Source organism: Scyliorhinus canicula, chromosome 13, assembly GCF_902713615.1.
Source record: "Scyliorhinus canicula chromosome 13, sScyCan1.1, whole genome shotgun sequence".
Classification (NCBI taxonomy): Eukaryota; Metazoa; Chordata; class Chondrichthyes; order Carcharhiniformes; family Scyliorhinidae; genus Scyliorhinus; species Scyliorhinus canicula.
Genome location: NC_052158.1, coordinates 14,191,241 through 14,212,304, shown reverse-complemented (window position 1 = coordinate 14,212,304; position 21,064 = coordinate 14,191,241). Strand labels below are relative to the sequence as shown.

The 21,064-nt window shown below is 48.1% G+C and overlaps 1 protein-coding gene across 6 annotated transcripts in view; it reads right to left on the bottom strand.

Moving 5' to 3' along the window:
* The window catches only part of LOC119975509 (spliceosome RNA helicase DDX39B), a 68,149-nt gene that overhangs the window by 22,110 nt on the left and 24,975 nt on the right, over positions 1-21,064 (bottom strand). For all 6 annotated transcript variants that reach the window (XM_038815282.1, XM_038815279.1, XM_038815278.1 and 3 more), the window contains 4 exons: positions 13,448-13,575; positions 7,223-7,315; positions 3,402-3,585; positions 1,850-1,968 (listed from right to left, as the gene is read on the bottom strand). In XM_038815282.1, the coding sequence (XP_038671210.1) occupies positions 1,850-1,968; positions 3,402-3,585; positions 7,223-7,315; positions 13,448-13,575 (524 nt within the window). The remainder of the gene's footprint in view (positions 1-1,849; positions 1,969-3,401; positions 3,586-7,222; positions 7,316-13,447; positions 13,576-21,064) is intronic.

Here is a 21,064-nt window from a genome sequence, read left to right as displayed (position 1 = left end):
GGGGCACCACAGTTTAGCTCAGCTGGCTAGACAGCTGGTTCGTGATGCAGAGCGAGGCCAGCAGCGTGGGTTCAATTCCTGTACTGGTTGAGGGAATTCATGAAGATCCTGCCTTCTCAACCTTGCCCCTCGCCTGAGGTGTGGTGATCCTCAGGTTAAATCACCACCAGTTAGCTCTCCCTCTAAAGGGAACCTATGGTCATCTGGGGCTATGGCGACTTTACACTTACAGTATTGATTTGGAGGGTCAGCCTAGATTTTGAGGAAGTTTTCAAGAACCCTTCGTTCTGGTGAAGCGACTCAACTGCCATGGAAGACAATTTTAAAATGAGGAGAGTAAAGGGAGCTCGGAATTACTTTACTGCCAAGAGGGATAAGCTGGTGATGGTATAGGATAGGTTGGGAACAATTCAAATAGGCTTGAGAGATTTGAATGTGTTTTCCAGAGGGTCTGGAATGTAACGTGCATTTCATCCAGGAAAATAGGACAGGCTTATTGAGCCTAAATGGCCCTTCATCCTGTTCCTTAAAAGTCTGATAAATTCCTGCACATTACTCCCCAATTTTCTTACCTAAATGTGCAGTTAAGATTTCTGAATCTAAAGGGCAGGCCAACAACAAGGATGCTGTCTCTTCTTAGCAACACCCTCCTAAATCTTGCCGCTTATCTCAAGACAGAAAAACCTTTAGCTTGATTTTTCCTATTCTAGACTCTTTCACCAACACACTGCTTAGCTAGAAAATAACAAGCATTCTATCCCCCTGAACTATTCTCAAGGCAGCTGGTTCTAACCCCTGAACCTTCACCCTTCTAAAGATCAATATGTGCAGCCACACAAAAAGGATAGAGTGCCTCCCCCTCCCCCACTGCTGACGGACTGCGTCGTCTTCCTCCTCAGTTCCAGCGTCTGTCGGGCTCCGGACTCCAATCCTCACCAGAAATCTTCGCGTGGGGTCTGCACATGGCCATCCACATCACTCTCGCCCGTCGCACTGGCCGAGATGTTCTGCTGCATTGGGAAAAGTGGGGTTTGGGAGCGGGGTGGGGTGTGGGTAAGGAGGGATGGAGGTGGAGGAAACATGGGTGTGGTGCATCTCGCTAGGTCTTCCGGGTGCAATAATGGACTGTGGTTTTCCCCCAACAATTATTAACTGCTGGGGGTATGTATGTACGTTTGTGTGTATGAATGTATAGGTGGGGAAAAGAGTTAAGACACTAACTTCTTCTCCTTCCCCACCCCTTGTCCTAGCAGCTAGCAATCTGCGTTGTTTCTTTTCGTCTTTGAGAGAAAGCTTTGCCCATTTAAGTGTGCAAAAACTGCAACCTTCTCCTCCTCTCTTAAGTAAGCCTAATGTCAAAAGTCAGGAACTGGTAAACATCTGGTATTCCTTCAGACTTGCTACAGGGAAGCTGCACTTTGTTGCTTGCAAAGAACAAAAGGGGATGGACGGTGTTGGTACTGCTGAATGGAATAATGCCGTCTCACACTATTTGGCCAGTTATGATTCAACTACCACTTGTGGTGGGTAGAAGAGAATCAGCATCTACCTACACCTCTTGACCCAAGTGTTCATCCGAGATAGTCTTCCCGTAATGTCTTCCGCATATCTCTGTTCCTTTCTGACCCTCACTCTGGGCGAGTTGGCACAAAGGGAAAATATTCACTGCCCTTAAACTGACTCTAAAACGAACTGTGTTGAAAGGTGACCGCATTTTTTTCTTCTGTCTTTATATTCGTCACCCCATGACAGGGCGGGGGCTAAAAACTAGATCTTGTGTGGGCACTGGGATATGGCCAGCTCAATATGGAGGCAGTTAGGGCCAAAAAGTAGCTAGAAGGATAATTACATCTTGCATGAACTTGCGGCAGACGGGGCGGATCTCCTTGCTTAGTGTGGCACTGAACATCATGACCTGCTTCTCATGAGGGGTCATGCGAAAGATCTCCTGGACATCTCGACGCATGTCTGAAAGAGAGTGAGGGTTGGGTTGGAGGGAAAGGTAGAGAAAGATTATGAGTCGCTTTGTAAATTCATATTCGCAGCATTCAGTATGATAATCTTCATCACTTATACCAGTCAACCACCTAGTGAACTTGGAGAGACACGCTCATTCACAGTATTTACAACACAGAAACAGGCGATTCAGCCCAACAGGTTCACGCTGCTGTTTATGGTGAACATGAGCCTCCTTTACCCCATAACCATATCTTCCCATTCCTTTCACCCTTCATGTGCCTATCTAGTTTTCCCTGAAATGTATCTGTTATTCGTCTCATCATTCCTAACAGCAGTTCCACGTCCTCACCACTCTCTGATTCAAGCGTTTTCTCCTGAACTCCCTGTCAGATTCGACTGCGACCGTCTCGAATTTTCAGTTCCGAAGAGTCACACAGACTCGTAACTTGACTCCGTTTCTCTCGGATTCTGCCACCAGCTGCGTTTTTCCAGCACTTCCTGGTTTTATTTCAGATTCCCAGCACCCGCGGAATTTTACTTTTACTTTATTTCATGTCTCCTAGCTCTGCACACTGGGCATGAAGAAAGATTTTCTTCATGCCCACCCCATCAACCCTTTGGTAATCTTAAAGACGTCTCACCCCCTCAGTCATCATTTTAGGCATGAAAAGACCCAACCTGTTGATTTTTTGCCGATTGCCATGCCCTCTTGGTTCTGGTATCATTCTAATAGACTTTTTGTTTGGCTCTCACATCCTTATAAAATAAAGACCAAACACATCCATGGTATTCCAAGTGAGCTCTGCCCAAGGTTACATACAAGTTCAATATAGCTTCTCTGCTGTTCAATTCGATCCCTCTTGATTGGAACCAGAGTGTTTTTTTAAAGAATGGGCTTATCAACCCGTGACACTACTTTGAGTGATTTTTGTATTTGTAAACCCCCCAATCTCTGTTCTTCTACCCCACTTAGACCGTTCATTTCCAAGGATTGTGTGATCCTCTTATTCTTCCTCCCAAAATGCACCACCTCACACTCAGCTGCAGTGAAGTTCATTGGGGGTAGTTGCCTGCAGTGGACTCGTGCCCCTGGGTTGCAACTGTCCCCAAACCCTGCTCTACATGGGACCGATAACTAGAAGCAGAGAGGAAGAATGCTCGCAGAGCTGGATCTTAATCTGATAATGATGGGGCAGTGTTAAATCCACTGTTTTACCCAATCTCGAGGGGATAGGACAGCTTTACTGCACTGGCCAGTCTAAAGTAGCGTTTAGTAGCATCCCAACCCCCACCCCGTCCCGGAGCTGCCATAGCATTTCTTTCTCTCTCTGTCGGTCAGGCACAAAATGAAATACATATACATGGCTGATAGAAAGGCTTAATGCATTTGATTTGCTGAGGAGAAGCCCAATTTACTGTCAGACCTAAAGCTGAACACTCACCGAGCTGCTCAAGCATCTTGTCACATTCGTCCAGGATGAAGTGCTTGATGTGTTTGAGGTTCAGAGACTTGTTGCGAGCCAGTGCCAGGATCCTGCCAGGGGTGCCCACCACAATGTGTGGGCAGTTCTTCTTCAACAACTCCTCGTCCTTCTTAATGGAGAGCCCGCCAAAAAACACCGCAACCTAGAGCAGACAGAAAGACATGGGGTGAGTCACGACCTCTGGTGAGGACAGTAGCAGCATCTACCTCTGCTTCAGTGAACAGGGCTAAAGAGCACTATACGGTTTACCTCCCTACAGGCTCAGTGAATAAATGGTCTCAGACTGAGCCAGTCTACATCACTGCTCACTGAGCTGAAATTCAACAGTGATATATCATCGTGATACAATTAATCATGATCATCATTAATAACTGATCTTACTACAAGGACAGCACGGTGGCGCAGTGGATAGCACTGCTGCCTCATGGTGCCGAGGTCCCAGGTTCAATCCCAGCCACAATCATTGTCCACGTGGAGTTTGCACATTCTCCCCGTGTTTGTGGGGGTTTCACTTGCTTCACAGCACCAGGGACCCAGTTTCGATTCCCGACTTGGTTCACTGTGCAGAGTCTGCACATTCTCCCAGTGTCTGCGTGGGTTTCCTCCGGGTGCTCCGGTTTCCTCTCATAAGTCCTGAAAGACGTGATGTTAGGTAAATTGGGCATTCTGAATCCTCCCTGTGTACCCAAACAGGCACCGAAGTGTGGCGACTAGGGGATTTCAGTAACTTCATCGCAGTATTGATGTTAGCCTACTTGTGACAATAATAAAGATTTTTTCCCCCCAAAAAATTAGAGTACCCAATTCATTTTTTCCAATTAAGGGGTAATTTAGCGTGGCCAATCCACCTAGCCTGCACTTCTTTTGGGCTGTGGGGGCGAAACCCACGCAGACACGGAGAGAACATGCAAACTCCACACAGACAGTGACCCAGAGCCGGGATCGAACCTGGGACCCCGGCGCCGTGAGGCTGCAGGGCTAACCCACTGCGCCACCTTGCTGCCCCGATAAAGATTATTAATATAACAAGGCTGGGATTTATTTCTGATTCCTAGCTGCTATGAGAAGGTGGCGGTGATCCAAAAATGGTGAGAGGGAATGGGATATATTTCTACGTCAGGATGGTGCGGAACTAGGGGGTCTGATGCCCTCAGCTTTCTGCGTGATAGAGGCCCAAATTTTGGAAATGTCGTCGCAGGAGTCTTGTCTTTGAAATCAGGCAGAGATGCGTGAAGCTTTTCTTAAAATATATTTATTTTAAAATTTTCACAATAATCAATACAAAGCAGAATAAGCAAAAAGAAAAAAAGGTAAAACATCACAATCAAATATGAAAGTACAAAAAAAAAGAAAAAAACACACCTAATTAACGTAAATACTTATTGCCCATTCCTGAGGGCACTTAAAAGTCAACCCCATTGCTGGTGGCTCTGGAGTCACATGTAGGCCAGATCACGTGAGGACGGCAGGTTTCCTTCCCTGAAGGACAATAGTGAACCAGGTGGGCTTTTACAACAATCAACAGGCTTCATGGTCGTTATTATACTTTTAATTCTAGATTTATATTCATCTGCTCTGGCGAGATTCAAATCCAGATCTCCAGAGCATTATCCAGGGTCTCTGAATTACTGATCCAGCGACAATACCACTACACCCCTGTCTCCCCTATCATTGAACATGTCCAAAATTAAAAACACAAAGCTGCTCCGAGAACTTCTTGTAGGAGTCAATCGGAAAGCCATCCGGCCAAGAGCATTCCGAGATTGCATCAACCCAATACATTTTAACATTTCGTCAGGGCGTAACGGGGGTTACAACTCACTGCTCCTCCCCACCTCAACACTGGGATGGGTAGGCTGCCTAGAAAGTTGGACATGACCTACCCATCTGCAGGAAGCTCTGATCTATAAAGATTGCGGTAAAAAGATTCAAAAGCCGCATTAACCCGAGGAGGGGCGGAAACAAGTTTGCTGCCCGAATTGTGTGTGTGTGTGATCTCCCGAGAGGCCGACTGCTGTTTGAGCTGGTGAGCCAAAAGGTGACTGGCCTTCTCCCCATGTTCATAGAGTACTCCAAGGGCGTTTCACCGCCCTGCTAGTCGACAATGGTTCGAACTATGTCTGTGGTAACTCCGGAGTGGGATCAAGCGAGTACTGTTGATCGGCCTCTAAAATGCAATCCACCAGCCTCTGCTGTTCCAATCTCATTGTCCTCAAGAATTGTGCTCCATAAGAGATCATTCCTCGGTCCCCCCTTCACCCCGAGGACTACATTAAGTGCCTCCCACAACTTGGAAGGTGAGATGGACTCAGATGTTAGATTTTATATAGTCTTCTATGGCAGTGGACACATGCTCACAAAATGTTTAATCCGCTAACATCGTTATATCTAATCTCAAGGGTGGACATTGGGAGAGGCCAGACTCTAGCAACAAATCAATAAAGTGCGGCGCACGGTCAGAATGAACAATTGCCACCACTGAAGGGAGGACAGTCCTGTCCAAAACAAAATCAATACGCAAATATGTTAGGTGAACATGTGACAAAAACAAAAGGTCTTTACCGTTTGGGTGCAAACAGCACCAAGGATCTACCCCATAGCCCATCTGTGTCATGCAAGACAACAAAGCTCCTTGTTTCAATGTCTTATTAGTTTTCCTCCGAGTCGCTCAAATGGGGGACAAGGCCTCTGCAATTGATCTTTTGAGATCCACCCAACACAATTTGTCGGTGTTTCTCAAATTCTCGCCACGGTATTAGAGAGAACCTCGGCCGTTAGTGGAGTGGAAGGAGAAATAGAGACTGTCTCTGCCATCTTACTAGACGTTGAGCTAAAGAGAGGCTACAGACTAAGTCAATGAGTTTATGCTCCAAGCTTTCTTTACCCTTTCTTTGGACATCTCAGTAATAAAAGCCGACAATGGTTCGAACTCTACTCGATAGCTATCATGGGATTCCGATGAATAAACAACCCTTGCACGAAGAAAGGGGGCGAAAAATACATTTCTCCAGTGGAAGCGACCTCATGTGAATCTTCCTCTACAGTAAGCCACCAGAAGCCCATCATGCATCAAGTTTGACTATTTGGGCAAGCACATACCACGCTATTGACCAGAAACTGAACTAGCCATATAAATACTGTGGCTACCAGAGCAGATCAGAGGTTAGGAATCCTGCAGTGCATAACTCACTCCCTTACTCTCCAAAGCCTGCCCACAATCTGCAAGACACAAGACAGGAGTGTGATCGAAAACTCTCCACTTGCCTGGATGAGTGCAGCTCCAGCACCACCCAAGAAGCTCAACACCATCCAAGACAAAGCAGCCCGCTTGATTAGTACCCCTTTTACAAACATTCACTCCCTCCATCACCATCCACACGATGCACTGCAGGAACTCACCAAGGCACTTTTTAAACCCACAGCCTTCACCATCTAAAAGGATGTATGGGTAAGTCGCACATCATCTGCTAATTTGGAAATATATCAGCGTTCTTTCACTGTTACTGGAACTCCCTCCCTAACCGCACTGTAGGTGTACTGAGACACATAGCTACAGCTGTTCAAAAAGAGGCTCACCAGCATCTTCTCAAGGGGCATCACGGATGGGCCATAAATGTAGGCCTTGCACAGGGTCTCATCCCACAAATAAAAAAAGAACGAGATTCATGCAACCACATCCCAAGAAAGAGACAACTCCTTCAGGGCAAGAAGTGAGGAGAGGAGGTGATGGTGTTAGTTTAGGGGGAAATATTGAATGAAATATGGTCTCCATCTCTTACCTTCACGCTAGGCATGTACTTGGAGAACCGTTCATATTCCTTGCTGATTTGGAATGCCAGTTCTCGAGTGTGGCACATCACCAGGACTGAAATCTAAAAAGAAACAAAGAATAAACAACATAGAACGAGAACCATCAGACATTGCACAAAGAGCACTTTTGCTGTATTACAGTGCAGGCATCCCAGTATTGAAGAGAACACTGCCGCAAACGACTGCATTCATACTTCTGACTAGCCAATCGCGTTGAGTAGACAGGGCTACATCAAACACAATAGTTACGGATCAGGGAAAATCTTGAATAGGTACTGAAGAATCCAAGGTATTACCCTTGAAAAATATGTCTGATATGATCACAAGCCTTGTGAGAGTGCAGCCTCCTGCTTAGAGAGACGTGTAATACAAGAGGAAGATCCCCCTCGCTCTGCCACGCAGGCCCCACTCGCTCTGCCACGCAGGCCCCACTCTCTCTGCCACGCAGGCCCCACTCTCTCTGCCACGCAGGCCCCACTCTCTCTGCCACGCAGGCCCCACTCTCTCTGCCACGCAGGCCCCACTCTCTCTGCCACGCAGGCCCCACTCTCTCTGCCACGCAGGCCCCACTCTCTCTGCCACGCAGGCCCCACTCTCTCTGCCACGCAGGCCCCACTCTCTCTGCCACGCCGGCCCCACTCTCTCTGCCACGCAGGCCCCACTCTCTCTGCCACGCAGGCCCCACTCTCTCTGCCACGCAGGCCCCACTCTCTCTGCCACGCAGGCCCCACTCTCTCAGCCACACAGATCCCACTCTCTCAGCCACACAGATCCCACTCTCTCTGCCACACAGATCCCACTCTCTCTGCCACACAGATCCCACTCTCTCTGCCACACAGATCCCACTCTCTCTGCCACACAGATCCCACTCTCTCTGCCACACAGATCCCACTCTCTCTGCCACGCAGGCCCCACTCTCTCTGCCACACAGATCCCACTCTCTCTGTCACACAGATCCCACTCTCTCTGTCACACAGATTCCACTCTCTCTGTCACACAGATCCCACTCTCTCTGTCACACAGATCCCACTCTCTCTGTAACAGGTCCCACTCTCTCTGTAACACAGATCCCACTCTCTCTGTCACACAGATCCCACCCTCTCTGTCACACAGATCCCACCCTCTCTGCCACACAGATCCCACTCTCTCTGTCACACAGATCCCACTCTCTCTGTCACACAGATCCCACTCTCTCTGTCACACAGATCCCACTCTCTCTGTCACACAGATCCCACTCTCTCTGCCACACAGATCCCACTCTCTGCCACACAGATCCCACTCTCTCTGCCACACAGATCCCACTCTCTCTGTCACACAGATCCCACTCTCTCTGTCACACAGATCCCACTCTCTCTGCCACACAGATCCCACTCTCTCTGCCACACAGATCCCACTCTCTCTGCCACACAGATCCCACTCTCTCTGTCACACAGATCCCACTCTCTCTGTCACACAGATCCCACTCTCTCTGCCACACAGATCCCACTCTCTCTGCAACACAGATCCCACTCTCTCTGCAACACAGATCCCACTCTCTCTGCAACACAGATCCCACTCTCTCTGCAACACAGATCCCACTCTCTCTGCAACACAGATCCCACTCTCTCTGCAACACAGATCCCACTCTCTCTGCAACACAGATCCCACTCTCTCTGCAACACAGATCCCACTCTCTCTGCAACACAGATCCCACTCTCTCTGCAACACAGATCCCACTCTCTCTGCAACACAGATCCCACTCTCTCTGCAACACAGATCCCACTCGCTCTGCAACACAGATCCCACTCGCTCTGCAACACAGATCCCACTCTCTCTGCAACACAGATCCCACTCTCTCTGCAACACAGATCCCACTCTCTCTGCAACACAGATCCCACTCTCTCTGCAACACAGATCCCACTCTCTCTGCAACACAGATCCCACTCTCTCTGCAACACAGATCCCACTCTCTCTGCAACACAGATCCCACTCTCTCTGCAACACAGATCCCACTCTCTCTGCAACACAGATCCCACTCTCTCTGCAACACAGGTCCCACTCTCTCTGTAACACAGATCCCACTCTCTCTGTAACACAGGTCCCACTCTCTCTGTAACACAGATCCCACTCTCTCTGCAACACAGATCCCACTCTCTCTGCCACACAGATCCCACTCTCTCTGTAACACAGATCCCACTCTCTCTGTCACACAGATCCCACTCTCTCTGTCACACAGATCCCACTCTCTCTGCCACACAGATCCCACTCGCTCTGTAACACAGATCCCACTCTCTCTGTAACACAGATCCCACTCTCTCTGCAACACAGATCCCACTCTCTCTGTAACACAGATCCCACTCTCTCTGTAATACAGATCCCACTCTCTCTGCAACACAGATCCCACTCTCTCTGCAACACAGATCCCACTCTCTCTGCAACACAGATCCCACTCTCTCTGTCACACAGATCCCACTCTCTCTGCAACACAGATCCCACTCTCTCTGCAACACAGATCCCACTCTCTCTGTCACACAGATCCCACTCTCTCTGTCACACAGATCCCACTCTCTCTGCAACACAGATCCCACTCTCTCTGCAACACAGATCCCACTCTCTCTGCAACACAGATCCCACTCTCTCTGCAACACAGATCCCACTCTCTCTGTAACACAGATCCCACTCTCTCTGTAATACAGATCCCACTCTCTCTGTAACACAGATCCCACTCTCTCTGTAACACAGATCCCACTCTCTCTGTCACACAGATCCCACTCGCTCTGTAACACAGATCCCACTCTCTCTGTAACACAGATCCCACTCTCTCTGTCACACAGATCCCACTCTCTCTGTCACACAGATCCCACTCTCTCTGTAACACAGATCCCACTCTCTCTGCAACACAGATCCCACTCTCTCTGCAACACAGATCCCACTCTCTCTGCAACACAGATCCCACTCTCTCTGCAACACAGATCCCACTCTCTCTGCAACACAGATCCCACTCTCTCTGCAACACAGATCCCACTCTCTCTGTCACACAGATCCCACTCGCTCTGCAACACAGATCCCACTCGCTCTGTAACACAGATCCCACTCTCTCTGTAACACAGATCCCACTCTCTCTGTAACACAGATCCCACTCTCTCTGTCACACAGATCCCACTCTCTCTGTAACACAGATCCCACTCTCTCTGTGACACAGATCCCACTCTCTCTGCCACACAGATCCCACTCGCTCTGCAACACAGATCCCACTCGCTCTGTAACACAGATCCCACTCTCTCTGTAACACAGATCCCACTCTCTCTGTAACACAGATCCCACTCTCTCTGTAATACAGATCCCACTCTCAGATCAGGATCTGTATTATAGAGACAGATCCCATGCTCAGATCAGGATCTGTAAGACAAGGGACCAATATCTGTAATACAAGAGAGATCATAATTTCAGACAACAAATTAAAACGGGCGGCACGGTAGTAGTGTTTTGCAGTTGCCTCATGGCACCGAGGACCCGGGTTCGATCCCAGCCCCGGGTCACTGTCCGTGTGGAGTTTGTACATTATCCCAGTGTCTGCGTGTCATCAATCTAAGAACCCAAAGATGTGCACGGTAGGTGGATTGGTCATGCTAAATTCCCCCTTAATTGGAATTTAAAACAAAAAATAAGATCAGAAACTAATACAAGAGGCAAATCCCACTCTCAGATCATGATCTGCAGAGAGACAGATGGCACTCTCAAATCAGGATCTGTAATACAAAAGACAGATGGCACTCTCAGATCAGGATCTGCAATACAAAAGACAGATCACACACCCAGATCAGGATCTGCAATACAAAAGACGGATCGCACACCCAGATCAGGATGTGCATCCCGACGGCCCAGGGGAGATACTCAGGGAGTCCGGTAGTAATAGCTTTGCTGAGAATTTGGAGGCAGTTTTGACAGCACTTTGGGATGTGGGCAGGATCAAGGGAAATGCCAATTCAGGGGTACCATAGATTTGAGCCAGGGAAGTGGGATGGAAATTTTCGGAGATGGGAGGAGAAAGGAATTAGGACACTAAAAGATTTATTTCTTGGGGGTAGTTTTGTGGGATTGAAGGAGCTGGGAGCAAAGTATGGGCTGGAGCAGGAGGAAATATTTAGATACAGGCAGGTTCGAGACTTTGCCAGCAAGGAGATACAGAGCTGCCCAGTGGAGCCGGCTTCCACATTGCTAGAGGAGGTGCTGACAACAGGGGGACTGGAGAAGGGGGGGGTAGTATCGGCGGTTTACGGGGCTATTTTGGAGGAGGAGAAGGCGCCGTTAGAAGGGATCAAGGCAAAGTGGGAGGAAGAGCTGGAAGAGGGTATGGAGGAGGGGTTCTGGTGTGAGGTGCTCCGGAGGGTGAACGCCTCCACCTCGTGTGCGAGGTTGGGGCTGATACAGCTGAAGGTGGTGTACAGAGCGCACCTTACAAGGGCGAGGATGAGCCGGCTCTTTGAGAGGGTAGAAGAGTGTGTGAACGTTGCGGGGGGGGGGGGAGGGGGGGCTCCGCAAACCAAGTTCATGGTTTGGTCCTGCCAAAAACCGGATGATTACTGGAAGGGGGTTTTTAGGGTAATGTCTAAAGTGGTGCACATGAAACTGGACCGGATCCTCGGGAGGCCATATTCGGGGTGTCAGACCAGCCGGGGTTGAAAACGGGTGCAGGAGCAGATGTTGCAGCCTTTGCCTCGTTGATCGCCCGAAGGCGGATCCTGTTGGGATGGAGATCAATCTCTCCACCCTGTGCCCTGGCGGGGGGACCTGCTGGAATTGTTGATTCCTGAAAAGGTCAAATTTGAACTGAGGGGAAGGATGGAGGGGTTCTACAATTAATGGGCGTTATTCATTGTGCACTTTTGAGAATTGGATCACATTGAATATTAGGGGGGGGGACTGTGTGTGTTAATGGTGATTATGGGTGATTCCAGATTCCTTTTTGTCATTTGTTCATGGTTAACATGCGGGCTAATGTCTGGGGTTTGGTAGGAGGATACAAAAGACAGATTGCACTCTCATATCAGGATCTGCAATACAAGCGATAGGTCGCACTCTCAGATCAGGATCTGCAATACAAGCGATAGGTCGCACTCTCAGATCAGGATCTGTAATACAAGAGACAGTTCCCGCTCTCAGGTCAGGAACACTAATACAATGATAGATCCATCTCTCCTGTTATGAAGTGCCAAATAGCTTTAGCCTCAACTTCAGTTTCCGAGAGAGAAAATACTGCCAGCGTTGGAAATCTGAAATAAAAACAGAAAATGCTGGAAATACTCAGCAAGTCTGGAAGTGTCTGCCGAGGGACAACGAGTTAACGTTTCTGAACGATGAACCTTTGACAGAAGCTCGGCTAAATATTCACCACCTGCAATTTGCGTGACTGTTCCAGGAGCTGTTCCAAAATGGAAGTCGCTGAAATGCATTGCCACAGCTGAAGCCATACAAGAGAATAAGTTAGAAAGCTCATCTCCAGGACTCGCAAGTCACACAAGGAAACGGGCTCCCTCGTGTGTGCAGCACAACTCGACATAATCGCGCGCAATAACAATTCTTCTCCAAGTTTCATGTTTCCATTGCTTTCATTTCATTGGTATGGATTTAAGTTCAATACTCATTTCTCACAAGATTATTGTGATGATTGTATTGCCTATATTAGCATTTGTTAAATAAGCATCTTCTCCTGTAGTATTAATTACTGAAGTATGAGAAAGATTGAACTTCTGTTTCTGGAATAAATTAATAATTTACTTACTATATTCAACATTTAGGGGGCAAAAGGCAATGATTTATTTTATGGTTTCCATAAGTCCCTATTAGGTCTGCTGAGTTTACTTTGTGGTATCAAGTGAGAGCAGATGAGCAGAACTGATGGATGGTCTACGGAGTCTATCGCCCACCATGGGGTTCCCAACAAAACGGTTCAAGATCCTACTCAACGTGGCTGCAGTGAGTACCATCCACAAGATGCACTAAATTCTAACCGAGGATCAATGACCTGAAACATGAACTCTGATTCTCTCTCCATGGGTGCTACTAGACATGCTGCGCATTTGCAGCATTTTCGGTTTTTTGACGCCATTACAGTTCGTTGCCTTCACATGAAGCACCTGAACGACAAAAGAAAACAGAAGCAAGGGCTGTCCGCCCGCCCACCGCTCACACAACGGCGACTGCATGGAACTCACTTGTCCAGTGACAGGTTCAAGTTGTTGGAGAGTAGCCAAGACAAACACTGCCGTTTTTCCCATGCCAGACTTGGCCTGGCACAGGACATCCATGCCCAGAATTGCTTGGGGTATGCATTCGTGTTGCACTGCGAGGAAACAAAAGCAACAATTAGTGCAAGTAAATGGACGTCAATTAAAAACGCACACAATCAGAAAGTAAGTAAACCTGAAGAAAAGGTGGACGATTCTGGCAACACATAGCGAGTCAGTCAAGCCTTCTTGAACTGCTGCAATGGCTTGGCACACAACTGAGTGGCTTGCTCAGCTTCTTCAGAGGACAGTTAAGGGTCAACTGGATTGTGTGGGTTTAGAGACAGGTAGGTAAGGCATGAGTGGTTGTTAATTTCTAGATTTGTCCTGGTGATGTGCCACACTCGAGAACTGGCATTCCAAATCAGCAAGGAATACCAACGGTTCTCCAAGTACATACCAAGCACAAGAGAAGGTGGCCAAATTTAATTTAATATTTCCCCCAAACTAATGCCACAGTCTTCATCCCTCACTTCTTGACCTGAAGAAGATCTTGGGATGTGGTTACATTAATATTTTTCTTTTGTATTCATTTAGCCTTCATGGGAGGTGAGCTGGCGCAAGGCTGTTCAAATGCAAGGTGTGTATTTATGGCCTATTGAAAAGGTGCTGGTGAGCCTCCTTCTTAAACAGCTGTATCTATGTGGTACAGGTATACCTACAGTGCAGTTAGGGAGGGAGTTCCAGGATTTTGACCCTGTAACAGGCTGATATATTTCTAAGTCAGGATGATGTGTGACTTGCAGAGGAACCTGCAGGAGGTGGTGGTTTCCCATACATCGGAACAGGAGACAATTCAGCCCTTTGAACCTGGTCCACCATGCAATCAGATCATGGCTGATCTCTTCCTGGTCTCAAATCCACCTCCCCACCTGTTGCCCCTGTCCCTTCAACCAGTTTTATCAAAAATATATCTATCTCTTTCCTGAAACCATTTAATGACTCAGATTCCACCGCACTATGGGGCAGCGAGTTCCACAAATTCACTACCCTCTGCAAGAAATGGTTCCTCCTCATCGCAGTTCGAAATCCACCGCCTCTCAACCTATATCGGTGACCTCTCATTCTAGATTTTCCACCAGGGAGAACATTTGGTCTGCATTTACTTTATCAATTCCATTTAGTATTTTATACACCTTGCTCAGATACCCTCTCACCCTTCTGAACTCGAGAGTATAAACCCAAACTGTTTAATCTCTCCTCATGCGGAAACCCTTTCATCCTTGGAATCATTCTGGTGAACCTCCTCTGAACTGCCTCCAATGCCACCACATCCTTCCTTAAATAAGGAGAGCAAATTTGCGGTTTTGATAAATTAATTGGATGAGGAAGTGGAAGTTTGCCGATGACACGAAGGTTGGTGGAGTTGTAGATAGTTTCGAGGGCTGTTGCAGGTTACAAAAGGACATTGAAGGGACGCAGAGCTGGGCTGAGAAGAAGCAGATGGACTTCAACCTAGATAAATGTGAAGGGATTCATTTTGGAAGATCGAATTTGAATGCTGAAAAGAGGGTAAAAGGCAGGATACTTGGAAGTGTGGAGGAACAGAGGAATCTTGGGGTCCACGTACATAGATCCCTCAAAGTTGCCACCCAGGTTGATAGAGTTGTTAAGAAGGTGTATGGTGTGTTGGCTTTCATTAACAGGGGGATTCAGTTTAAGAGCCACGAGGTTTTGCTGCAGCTTTATAAAACTCTGGTTAGGCCACACTTGGAGTAGTGTGTCCAGTTCTGGTCACCTCATTATAGGAATGATGTGGATCATTCGGAGAGGGTGCAGAGGAGATTTACCAGGATGCTGCCTGGACTGGAGGGCATGTTTTATGAAGAAAGCTTGAGGGAGGTAGGGCTTTTCTCACTGGCGAGAAGAGGGAAGAGAGGTGACTTGTTAGAGGTGGACAAGGTGATGAGAGGCATGGATAGAGTGGATAGCCAGAGACTTTTCTCCAGGGTGGAAATGGCTGTCACGAGGGGATATAATTTTAAGGTGATTGGAGGAAGGTATAGAGAGGATGTCAGAGATAAGATCTTTACACAGAGAGTGGTGCATGCATGGAATGAACTGCCAGCGGAGGTACTGGAGTCAGAGTCATTAGGGACATTTAAGCGACTCTTGGACAGGCACACAGACAGCAGTAAATTGAAGGGGTGTAGGTTAGGTTGATCTTAGATTAGGATAAGTGATCGGCACAAAATTGTGGGCCGAAGGCCCTGTACTGTGCTGTACTGTTCGATGTTCTATAATACTCCAGATGTGGTCTCACCAACACCCTATACAATTGCAACACCACTTCTCTACTTTTATACTCCAGTATACTCCAGCAATAAACACTGACATTCTAGTTGCCTTCATTTGCTGCCCTTGTCCTTAGAACATAAAGTGCAGGAGACCATTCGGCCCATCGAGTCTGCACCGACCCACTTAAGACCTCACTTCCACCCTGTCCTCGTAACCCAATAACCCCTCTTAACCTTTTTGGTCACTAAGGCCAATTTATCATGGCCAATCCACCTAACCTGCACGTCTTTGAACTGTGGGAGGAAACTGGAGCACCTGGAGGAAACCCACGCAGACACGGGGAACATGCAGACTCCACACAGAGAGTGACCCAGCAGGGTATCGAACCTGGGACCCTGGCGCTGTGATGCCTGATTGCTGTCCATTTGTGCTACCGTGCTGCCCGTGCAGTCCTTTGTGATGAAGGCCGTGGGTTTGGAAGGTGCTGTCAAAGGAGGCTTGGCAAATCTTTGCAGTACATCTTGTAGATGGTACACATTGGCAATTTCCTTCCCTAAAGGACACCAGTGAATCAGATGGTTTGCTTTGACAACTAACAATGAACATTTAATTCCATATTTTTTTTTAAATAATTGAATTTAAACTCCCCCAGCTGCTGTGGTGGAATTTGAACCTGCGTTGCCATGGCCTTTTGGATTACTAGCCCGGTGAGGCCTCCCCTCTACATAAGGGGCAGCTGTGTGTTTTGGGGTAACATGCTTTGTTAGAACTCAAAACTGTTTGGCAATAAGACTGTGCCAGCAACAATTATGTCCTGATATGTTGAGAACTTGCTGGCTCTTTTCCAGGACTTTGTTTATATTTATGGGAAGCGGATGCGTGGGGATAGTTCAATTAAGCCAACAGAAGCTTGGAACACTTTCAGGCACTTGGCCATAGTTTCACATTGTCAGCCGCTACATTGTGTGCACTTTCCCAGTTACAGATGGCATAGGTGCGTGCTCGAAGTTGATCACAATTTGCACTTATCAACAGCTTCAATGAAAGTATTCCACAGTGTTTCATGGAAGTGTGAACAATGATCGCTTGAGATATGGAACGATGGTTGGAGGGTTGAAAATCGCTTTTTGTCACGAGTAGGCTTCAATGAAGTTACTGTGAAAAGCCCCTAGTCGCCACATTCCGGCACCTGTCCAGGGAGGCTGGTACGGGAAAACCCATTGTAAGGGTTGAAAGCAGGATTAAAGCAGTGGGTCTTCAGCATGCACGTGATGGGCAGGAGAGAGGCTGAAAGTTGAAGACATTTAGAACATAGACCATTACAGCAAGTGGAGAAAATTTCAGCCTGTGGGACCAAAACATCAGATGGGTCCGCCAGTGACATTTTCTTATTTACTTGCAGAACCTGAACCGCCTGGCTAGGCCAGCATTTTTACCCACCCCTAACTACCCTTTGAGAAGGTGGCAATGAGCTGCCTTCTTGAATCATAACAGGGTCTGCAGTGCAGGTATGTGTAAGAGAAAGGGGGTCCCAAGATCTTGATCCAGTGATGGTGAAGGAACCAAGTTCCAAATCAGGATGCTGTGCGACTTGCAGGGGAATTTGCAAATCGTGGTTTTCCCACATGTCTGCTGCCCTTGACCTTCCGGTGGTAGAGATCGCAGGTGTAGATCATGTGGGGTTGGGGCAGGGGATGCAAAGAGGGCCAAAGTTGGAAAAAGTGGAGGGCATGAATAGGAACTAGGTTCCAGGGGTAACGAACTTCAGTGACACAGATAGACTGGAGAAGCTGGGTCTGCTCTTCTTCAAACAGAGGGCGTTGAGAAGAGATTAGACAGTGATGTGCTAAATCACGAGGGGTCCAGACGAAAGGAGATGGGGAGAAACTGCTCCCATTGTAAGGGCAAAAACCAGCGGGCACTGATTCATGGCCATTTGGCAAAGGACTCAAAGATGACATGAAGATAAATGCTTTTACACAGTGAGTGGTCAGGATCTGGAATGCACTGAGTGCACGGTGGAGGCAAATTCAAACAAACTCAAACAAGCAAGGTGGTCATTAACCCTCATTTGCATTAATTTGAATCTCATCAGCAAGATTGAAGTCAAATGCAGCGGCCTCCCAGGAATTAACCAACTCCCCGGCGGGATGTCACACGGACGTCGTTTGGTTCACCTTTTCAAAAATGTGAAGCTGGCGCGATGGATTCTGAGGGGAAGTGAGGAGGTGAGTAGCCATTTCCATTTTCTGGAATGGAGATCAAGGGTATCACAGCTGCTGGCCAGAGCTCCACTTGGGGGGAACTTTCAAGGGGCTTTGGGTTGTCCGGGGGGCTGGAGAGGTCCAGATTCGGGTCAACCCTGTGCCAGGAAGGCGAGGTGCTTTGCGTCTGTGAGGCCTTCAAACCACCTTTAAATATTGTAGGGACCCATAACAGGGGCGACCACAGCTGCAGCCTGTCTGTCCTACCAAACACTTCCAGGACAGAACCCTGCTGCAGCTTCTATCCTGAAAGTCAATTTCACTCCCTTTGACTGTGAGCAGCCTATTGCTTCACAATAGGAGCCATGCGCCTTATTAGTTGTGAAAGCATTTCACACTCCTCAACTCTCAAGTGCCTCCTCAAAAGGAACAGGTGCCTTGCCTGAGAGGATGATTAGCATACTGGATGTCAAACAACCTTTGATGCCTGAACAGAACTTCAATGTTCTATGTTGGATAAACATATGGATGATAAGGGAATAGTGTAGATGGGCTTTCAAGTGGTTTCACAGGTCGGCTCAACACGGAGGGCCGAAGGGCCTGTACTGCGCTGTAACGTTCTATGTTCTAATTCTAAAGAGGAACTGAATATGTACTTGAGGGGGAAAAAAAGGCAGAGCTACTTGAAAGGACTGGGGAGAGGGACCAGCTGTCCAGCTGAACTGCAGAGGTCCAGCATGGACTCAATGGATCGAATGCCCCTTCCTGAGTTTCACTGATTCGATACCGATTCTGGTGATGAGAAGGTTTCTCATGAGAGGGAAACTGAATTGAAAGGGTTTCTGTTAGCTGGAGTTTAGAAGAGACAGAAGTTGTTTCATGGAAATGCATGTTATTCTTACAGGACTTGAGGGGCCCCTGGCTGGAATGCTTAGATCTGGGTGTCATAATCTCAGGATAAGTGGGCAGCCATTTAGGTCTGAAACGTGTAGAAATCTCTTTCCCCCAGTGGATTGTGAAACTTTGGAATTCTCTGCTCAGTCGTCAAGTAGATTTAAAATTGGAGCAAATAAGTTTCTGGACACGAATCAAGAGATATTGGGTGCAGGTGGCAAAGTGCAGTTGAATATCTGCCAGGGTCTTGATGAATGACGTACAGGACAGCGGGGCAGGTCTCCCCCAGTCCTATTTCCCCATGTCAAAGAGGTTACACGTCACTTCTCGGCCTTTAGGCTAGGATGAGTGCGAGGTCAGGTGTAAAGCCTGCGTCTGGCATGTTTCCCTTGTGGGGACCGTGAATTGGATTCAGTTTTAATTGTGTTTTGGAGCAGTCAAGGAGCTGGATTAGGGGTTTGCCTCTGTCAACACTCTGAGCTCTGGCTTTGTAACTCTGATAAAGTAATTTTAAAAAGTTAAAGAGGTTACACAGGTCAGGAAGACCAAGGGTTTCGGAAGGGCATGGGGTTGAGAGCACAGATTTTGAAACGCAAGGCAGTCAGAATTGGCAAGCTGCTGATTTATTTGTTGAGGGCAGACAGGAAGGTCCCAGGTGTGCGCTACGCAGCAGAATTCTGCATCACTGCCAAACTGAGAATTGGTGCAATTCTAGACCACTCTGGTGAGGAAAGCGTTGGGGAAGGAAAAAAAAGTAAATGTGGTACAGAAAAATAAACAGGTGAGGTAATGCATTTTGGTAGATCTAACATCGAGGGGAAATATACCGTAAATGGTAAAACTCTTAGGAATACAGACAGTCAGAGAGATCTGGGCGTGAAGGTCCACAGATCTTTGAAAGTGGGAACTCGGGGCAGCATGGTGGCACAGTGGTTAGCACTGCTGCCTCACGGCGCTGAGGTCCCAGGTTCGATCCCGGCTCTGGGTCACTGTCCATGTGGAGTTTTTTTTTTATAAATGTTTTTATTCAGTTTTCATATTTTATATTGAACAAATTACAAATTGTTAGGAGAGAAAAAGAACAAAAAAAACAAACAAACACGCAAAAATTAACATACATATTTACAGGTAAGCATCTTCGTAGTAGTGACTGCGCCCGCCCCCCCCCCCCCCCCCCCCCCCCCCCTCAACATGTTTATTTAGTTTGGTTTTGGGCCTTAGCTAGCCATCGAACCCCCGTACCGAACCTGTAGCCCCCCCCCCCCTCCCGCTACCTTCCCCCGACTATTCTTCCTCTTGTACATTGGCCACAAATAGGTCCCGGAACAGTTGCATGAATGGCTCCCACGTTCTGTGGAAGCCGTCGTCCGACCCTCGGATGGCAAATTTGATTTTCTCCATTTGGAGAGATTCCGAGAGGTCGGACAGCCAGTCCGCAGCTCTGGGCGGTGCTGCTGACCGCCAGCCAAACAGGATTCTACGGCGGGCGATCAGGGAGGCAAAGGCAAGGGCGTCCGTCCTCCTCCCCAGAAATAGATCTGGCTGTTCTGAAACCCCGAAGACCGCCACTATCGGGCATGGCTCCACCCTCACTCCCACCACTTTGGACATAACCTCGAAGAAGGCTGTCCAGTACTCCACGAGTCTGGGGCAAGACCAGAACATGTGGGCGTGGTTGGCCGGGCCTCTTTGGCACCGTTCACATCTGTCTTCCACCTCCGGGAAGAACCTACTCATACGGGTTCTTGTTAAGTGGGCTCTATGTACCACTTTTAGTTGCGTCAGGCTGAGCCTTGCGCACGTGGAGGTGGAGTTGACCCTATGCAGTGCTTCGCTCCAGAGTCCCCACCCTATCTCCATCCCCAGGTCGTCCTCCCATTTCCTTCTTGTTGCGTCCAGTACGGTGTCGTCCCTATCTACCAGTCGGTCATACATGTCACTACAGTTCCCTTTCTCTAGGATACTTGCGTCCAGCAGGTCTTCCAGTAGTGTCTGTCGTGGCGGTTGTGGGTACGTCCTTGTCTCCTTTCGTAGGAAGTTTTTGAGCTGCAGGTACCGTAGCTCGTTCCCCCCAGCTAGCTGAAATTTCTCTGTCAGTTCGTCCAGTGTTGCGATCCTGTCGTCCGTGTATAGGTCCCTGACTGTCAGTGTCCCCCCGTCCTGCCTCCACCTTTTGAAGGTGGCGTCAGTCAGTGCTGGTGTGAACCTA